General features: G+C 28.3%; 1 protein-coding gene across 2 annotated transcripts; it reads left to right on the top strand.

The window, feature by feature from the left end:
* Window positions 1-1,458: 1,458 nt before the first annotated feature.
* On the top strand, window positions 1,459-5,406 carry LOC100818998 (probable polygalacturonase). Of its 2 annotated transcripts, none has more exons than XM_014777545.3 (6): window positions 1,459-1,613; window positions 1,725-2,057; window positions 2,779-2,899; window positions 3,442-3,616; window positions 3,735-3,805; window positions 4,653-5,406. In XM_014777545.3, exons 1-6 carry the CDS (start codon window positions 1,602-1,604, stop codon window positions 5,363-5,365), a joined length of 1,425 nt encoding a protein of 474 aa, XP_014633031.1. In that variant the 5' UTR covers window positions 1,459-1,601; the 3' UTR covers window positions 5,366-5,406. The 2 variants fall into 2 exon arrangements, with proteins under 2 accessions (XP_014633031.1, XP_014633032.1); XM_014777546.3 differs by having other exon boundaries at window positions 1,460-1,607.
* Window positions 5,407-7,403: the final 1,997 nt, after the last annotated feature.

Raw genomic sequence — 7,403 nt, 5'->3', positions numbered from 1 at the left:
AATCATATAATTGATTGATAAGCCAAACACAAGCATTAAGCATAAAATAAGAACAATGATAATCTTTATCAATAAAAATATAATCACGTGAGAGTAGAGTAGTAGTCTAATTATATTAAACCCAACAAAGGATGGAATTAGCAGTCATGAAATAAGAAAAATATGACAAAAAAAAGATGGAGGGGAAGAATCCTTAAGCATATATAGACACCAACACGAGCTTTTCTCTCCCTAAAAATCGCGAGATTAGAATTCCCTTCAAAAGCTAAACCCAAATTATTTATAGGCTTAATGGGCTTGGTGAGTTGCTGGAGTATGCAGGGGACCGTGCATAGGGCCAATATGCATAGGAATTTTTTTAAAAATAATATAGTTTAATTATATATAAATTTTTTAATATATATATATATATATTAATATTAAGATAATTGATTTATTTTAGATTAGATAATGATATTTTTAAGTGTTATTTTATTTTTTATATAATATTTCATTTTCCTTTTTTATACTCTTTATTATGAGGATAATAATATTCTATCTTTTCATATAAATGTTCTATTTTCTTTTTACAAGTTTTTTTGTGATAATTATATTCTCTTCTCATTTCAGTAAAAAAATATTTGAATATTATTTATCTTCTTTTTGTGATTCATTATTGATATTTTAAATCTTATAAATTATTGCATTTAAAATATTTTATTAGTATCTCCCTATAATATTTTGTTTTTACAAGTTATTTTTTAGGGAAAACGTATATTTTTTATCCCTCTAAATGTGAAATTCAGAATTGATCCTTCTAAAATTTTAAAATTATTCCTTCAGTACATTAACTGTTAGTGAATCTGCCTATGATATAAATGGGGTTAAACACAGATTTTGTCGGAGCCATTTGTACAATAATAATAATAATAAAAAGAAAAGAAAAAGATTGGGGTGGTACATATGTTAAAATACTGGATGAACATACTAAGTTTACTAACGAAATATATTAACATATTAGAAGATAATAACACGTTAAAATTTTAGAAGGATGGAAATGAAACAAAAGTTTTGAAAGGATCAATTCCAAATTTCACATATAGAGACAAAAACATACTTTATTTATTAACATTTGCCAATAAAATAACTTAATTATGAACATTATATTAATTATATGTATGGGTTTGACAATTTAAAATTTGAAACATGCTAACATATATTTTCTTTCTCCAAACAATCCTTTGCACATTTTTTTCCTTTTATCTTTGTTTTTTCTTTATTGTATGCCACTTAATGTTTCACATCAACACATTTGTTAATATTAAGTATCTTCAATTAAATATAAATTAAAATATCGACCGAGATTGAAGATTCCAAAACCTCAAAAGCTATTTTATTTTTGCAAATAAAATAAAATAACTGACTCTTAATTAACGTTTTAGACATTGAAATAATAATAATTGTCTAATCAAGAATAAACATCAGTCTTTTGAATTTTGAGAATTCATGCATGAACCTGTTAGCCATAACTAAATTTTCACAATAAATACTTGACATAGCCTCACTCTCCACATTTTCCTCAAACAACTAGCAAAGTGTCTGTGCTCTTGTGGAAAGCTCACATGAGGGTACAAGTGAGATCCTCTTATCTCTTTCATTCTAAGTAGCATCATGGTCCAATTAATATATATATATCTTCCTTTTCTACATTTTCTTTTTCCTCTAAAGGGTGCTATATTTTACAGGTAATTAGATTGGTTTGTGCTCTCCTTTTGGCAACACTGGTGAGCTCAGAGGCAACTGAGAGAAAAGCCAAAATTGTTGACACTTCCTTTGAGTACAATGCCTTAAATTGCAGGGCTCATAGTGCTTCATTGACTGATTTTGGTGGTGTTGGAGATGGAAATACATCAAACACAAAGGCCTTTCAGTCTGCAATCAGTTATCTGAGTCAGTATGCTTCTAAAGGGGGAGCTCAGCTGTATGTTCCTGCTGGAAAATGGCTTACAGGGAGTTTTAGTATGACCAGTCATTTCACTTTGTATCTAAACAAAGATGCTGTTCTCCTTGCTTCTCAGGTTGTATCTATCTCTTTTCTGTGATAACTATAACTCTGCCAGTGCAATAAATAATCCGGTCCAATAAATGTATGATTACAATTTTGCAAATCTAAATTAAGAACATATTTCTCAAATATTAGTAAAAAATAATAATTATAAACCATTTTCATCATGTAAATAGAGATAATATATCAACCTCATTCCCTTTCTGAGATTATTCATAAGAAAGACAATTTTTATTTTTTGGTTTATTAAGAGACAATGTCTCTGATTCCATACTACACTTTTTTTATAGACAAAAAAGATATATTAAAATAGGTACATAACTCATATACAGAAAGTATAACTTTTACTCTAGCATCCCTATATGCTAAGGTTATGAGAATATTAAAGGAAATGTTATACTTTTCATATTACACATGTTTTTGTATTCTTTTTTTTTTTTTTACAAATGTTTCTGTCTCTTATGAATGAATGTAGCTATGTAAATTTTCATCATATTATTTAAATGTCTGAATATTTCATAGATACATATTTGAGTATATAGAATCTAAAAGTATATATCGATATATATTGAATACGGTTTCATAAAACAAACTAAAGTATCAATGCTTCGTAGAGTGGGAACAGAAACCTAGTGTGACACAGTTTGGCAATTTCATGTGTGACACTACTAACCAACAAAGTTTTGCTTGGTTATTGACATTAGATATTAATATCATCAATTGGTTTGATTTAGGATATGAATGAGTGGCCTGTGATCAAGCCACTCCCATCATACGGTAGAGGAAGAGACGCACCAGCGGGAAGATACACCAGCTTCATATTTGGAACAAACCTCACTGATGTTATTGTCACAGGTATGCAAAAAATTGCATGAAACAATTATCAAACCAGTAGTTAAGGATTGGTGAACTTCTTCAGCAAACATGTGATACTCATCAAAACTTTGAATTCCACTTCCTGAAGTTTACTTTGATCAATGTGCTCTAGCTATTAGGCTTATATTTCTTATGTTTATTTTAGCCTCATTTTTTAGTTAATTGTTCGATTTAATATTTATATTCGATGTAGCCTCTCGAGAACTACTTTGAGTCAAATTAGACATCTACTTGTTTGAAGAGAAAGTTGCTCATTCATCTGTTTAATAGTTAATGATGTATTGAGTGACTAATGATCATAGTCATTGTACTACATTCCTTTTTTCGTCACGTCACGTGTGATGATCGATTGCTTAAATGGCAAATATTTTTATTATGAAATTGGCATTATTTAAAATTCTATTATAAATTTGATATTATATTAAATTATTAACCATGAATTAAACAATTTATTCTTGTCGGTTAATTTTAATATGACCATTGGCACCATAGATGAAATTATGACCATTGTGGTGTGACAGGGGACAATGGCACCATAGATGGTCAAGGAGCATTTTGGTGGCAGCAATTTTACAACAAAAGGTTGAACTATACTCGACCCTACCTGATTGAATTAATGTTCTCAGACAAGATTCAAATCTCCAATCTAACGTTCCTGAATTCTCCATCATGGAATGTTCATCCTGTTTATAGCAGGTAATTCTTGCCTTTCATATAGTCTTAATTATTCAAGTTATAAATGCCTTCAAGATTACGTTACAGAAGCATTATTTTCCAATTTCAAGATTATAACAAATTTTCCAACACCATACAGCAATATTATTATTAAGGGCCTCACCATCATCGCTCCTGTCCCATCTCCAAACACAGATGGCATTAATCCAGGTGACATCAGAAGATTATTTCTTGTATATATGTGCGATTGTGGAGAGTGTATCAAGTAAAAATGAAAAACGAATTAGTTTTAACTATTTAATTTTACTTAAATGTTAATATTAATTCAATTATTTAAACATGGTTATTTGAGTAAAAATAGTTTATTATTTTTTACTTTTTTCACGTTCTCAACGCATATGCAACTGATATGTTTTCTTGTATGTTGTATCATATAAGTATTTTAAAATTTAAATAAAAATAAATTGAGAGGATAGTAAATGTTTTATTTCATTATTAGATAAAAATAAATAAAAAGTAAACTTTTAAAACTGAGGAAAAAATTATGAGAAAATTATTTGTAACAAGATACATCGTTTTCTATTGATATATATGATATGTTAATTTTTGTTTTTACAAAACTATCCTTAAGTAGAAATACATTAATTAGTTCGATGGAAAGAAATTAAAAGAATATAATTTGCAGTGTAAAAATAATAATATAAATTGTTGCAGATTTTAATATTAGTAAATGTTTAACTAAATTTTTTAACTCTTGAAAAATGGTTGAAAGATTTTATGTATGAGAGGGAATTTATTTACTTTAAAAATAATTTTTTTAGAGTCATTTTTCACTTATATTTTTTTTAAGATTTAATGATTATACTAAGTAATTATATAATATTAATTACTAGATCTAAAAAAATAAATGATAAAAATAAAAAATAATTCTAAAATAATTATTCTTGAATAAATGAATTCCTTCTCCTTATGTATAAGACACAAGTATAAGGTTGGATAATTGAGTAGATTGATATATTTAATCTTGCTTTATTAACACTCTTTATTGTGGCATTAGATTCTTGCACAAATACCAGAATTGAAGACTGCTACATAGTTTCTGGGGATGACTGTGTGGCAGTGAAAAGTGGGTGGGATGAGTTTGGCATAAAGTTTGGATGGCCCACAAAACAACTAGTAATCAGAAGGCTGACATGCATTTCTCCACAAAGTGCAGCCATTGCCTTAGGGAGTGAAATGTCAGGTGGAATTCAAGATGTTAGAGCTGAGGACATTACAGCCATCCACACAGAATCAGGTGTCAGAATCAAGACATCAATAGGGAGAGGAGGGTATGTGAAGGACATATATGTTAGAAGAATGACCATGCATACCATGAAATGGGCATTTTGGATGACTGGTAACTATGGTTCCTATGCTAATAACAGCCACTATGATCCTAAAGCCTTGCCTGAGATCAAAGGCATTAACTATAGAGATGTGGTGGCTGATAATGTGACCATGGCTGCTACCTTGGAAGGAATCTCCAATAGCCCTTTTACTGGAATCTGCATTGCTAATGTGACAATTAGCATGGCAGACAAAGCCAATGAAAAGCCATGGACATGCACTGATATTGAAGGGATCACAAGTGGGGTGACTCCTAAGCCATGCAATTCTTTACTTGATAAGGGGCCGGAGAAAATCAAAACATGTGATTTTCCCCCAGAGATTCTACCAATTGATTTGTTAGAGCTTAAGAAGTGTACTTATAACATTAAGCATGCATGACTCTTATTATGTTAAGATGTGTCATATATTTGTTTGTTTAAGGCTAGTCTTTCCCATCTTATTTAGAAATATTAATCGTTGTTCTAATGATTTTACAAAATACAATTATGCATAGTTACGACTTATGACATGTTCATATTACACGAATTAATCAAAGGAGGATTCAGAATGTATATGCACCTTTGGAGAGTACTTAATCCATGTCACACTATATCTTGATCTAGCATTAGAGAGAACCTTATTACATGATTGTTGCCTAGCTCGATCAAAAATGGTGAGCAAAAAATGAAAGAGGCTAGGGTGCTTTTCTAACTGGAAGTCATCAAGATTTCTCACAACATTGTGAGTCACAAAACTGTTAAATGGCATAATAGTTATATAGCCATTAGACATGAGCAAGGACTTCTCATTTGAGAATCAAGTAAAGGTTCAACCCATCGTTGACTCACTCCAATCATAAACTCAAATAATTACTAAGATTAAAATACCTAAAATTTTATTTTTCATAATTGATATTAATAATTTAAAATTTAATCAAATTATTAGACAATATTAATTAATTCATAAAATTCAATGAGATTTTCACTTTGTATCCATTGCGTGCATGACACATGATATGCATGGATATAATGATGCATACAATATGAACATACATTATCTTGCAGATTTTTGAAGATGAAGGACATACATAAAGTGATTTTTTTAATTATACTAATAATATATAATCATTAAATTTAATTTATTTAATAAAATAAAAAATTAATGCTTATTTCTTAACTCACAAGACTTAAAATTAAGAAATTGAGTTTTTTATTTTCTCCTCCAACAAACATGATTAAAATTTTCGTATTCTTATATATATATATATATATATATATATATATATATATATATATATAATACCTATTATCTAGTAATTAATTAAGAAAATTAATGATAGTTTGAAATTTTCTGTATTTTTAATTAAATAAAAATCACCTTAAAAATTATTTTTAAAGTAATTTTTATTTTAAAAAATATCATATTAAAAAAATTAAATACAACTTTATTTAATTCATCTACTTTTTCCATTCCAAAATGACAAGCATTTAAGATTTTTTTTTCACACAAATTAAGAAAAATAATAAATATATTATTTATTGAAATATCCTCACTCGCCATAAATGTATTCCCTTGGGATCTAACATAAGCAAATTTAACTAACTTGCATAGGAATTAATAAAATTGACTAATTTTATTTAATTCTTCGGATGACATTCTATAATTTATTTAAGATAAATTTAAAATAAAAATTTTAATTTTTATTGAAAACTAAAATATCAATCAATATGAATTTTGTTTTCAGTGCTAATTAATAAGATAAATGGAAGGAGTACTATCATTCTAGTGATGGTATAGCATCAATTAACACTTAATGTACACATTAAGATACACAGGTGACAACACTTCGGTTCCTAAAAAAAGATTTGGAAACTTATAATTAAATAAAATATACATAAAAGCTTTTTATCAGAAGAATATACATAAAAGTTTTTTTTTAAAAAAAAGGATCCAGCATAAAATAGGGGAGGTATATACTTAAAAAAATGTAAACAAGAACAAAAAAGGATCAGAACATGAAAATGGGGGAGGGCTTCCTAGGAGGTGGGACGACCATGATGAAGAGGAATTAGGATGAATCTCAGTCATATTAACATCTAGGGAATTGCTTCAACAAGTTTGCGATTATGGTGTAGCTGTGTTGTGGTGTAATTGTGTCAACATGACAAGGTGGGGGGTTAGGCATGGTGAATATGGCTAATCTATTTATGTGTTTATTAATGGTAGACTCTATATAATATGGTGAGCTTAGTAGGTTTGGGACGCTATTTGGTAGAGGTTAATTAAAATAACCGACTCTTAATTAACCTTTTAGACACTAAAATAATTCACTTCCTAATCAAGAATATTGTCACATCAAACTAAATATATTTTAATTTGTTAGACTTTTATTTTATCGATCACAAATTATAATGTATAATTAATTTTTTACTTTTAG

Source organism: Glycine max, chromosome 7 (assembly GCF_000004515.6).
Source record: "Glycine max cultivar Williams 82 chromosome 7, Glycine_max_v4.0, whole genome shotgun sequence".
NCBI classification, from domain to species: domain Eukaryota; kingdom Viridiplantae; phylum Streptophyta; class Magnoliopsida; order Fabales; family Fabaceae; genus Glycine; species Glycine max.
Note: the sequence above shows the minus strand (reverse complement) of the source record. Positions and strands in the feature narration are given on the sequence as shown.

Excerpts from the sequence above, each read along its gene's own strand:
- LOC100818998 (XM_014777545.3), top strand. Across the intron at positions 2,058-2,778 it reads CTGTTCTCCTTGCTTCTCAG|GATATGAATGAGTGGCCTGT; the intron begins GTTGTATCTATC and ends GGTTTGATTTAG. Across the intron at positions 3,617-3,734 it reads GTTCATCCTGTTTATAGCAG|CAATATTATTATTAAGGGCC; the intron begins GTAATTCTTGCC and ends AACACCATACAG.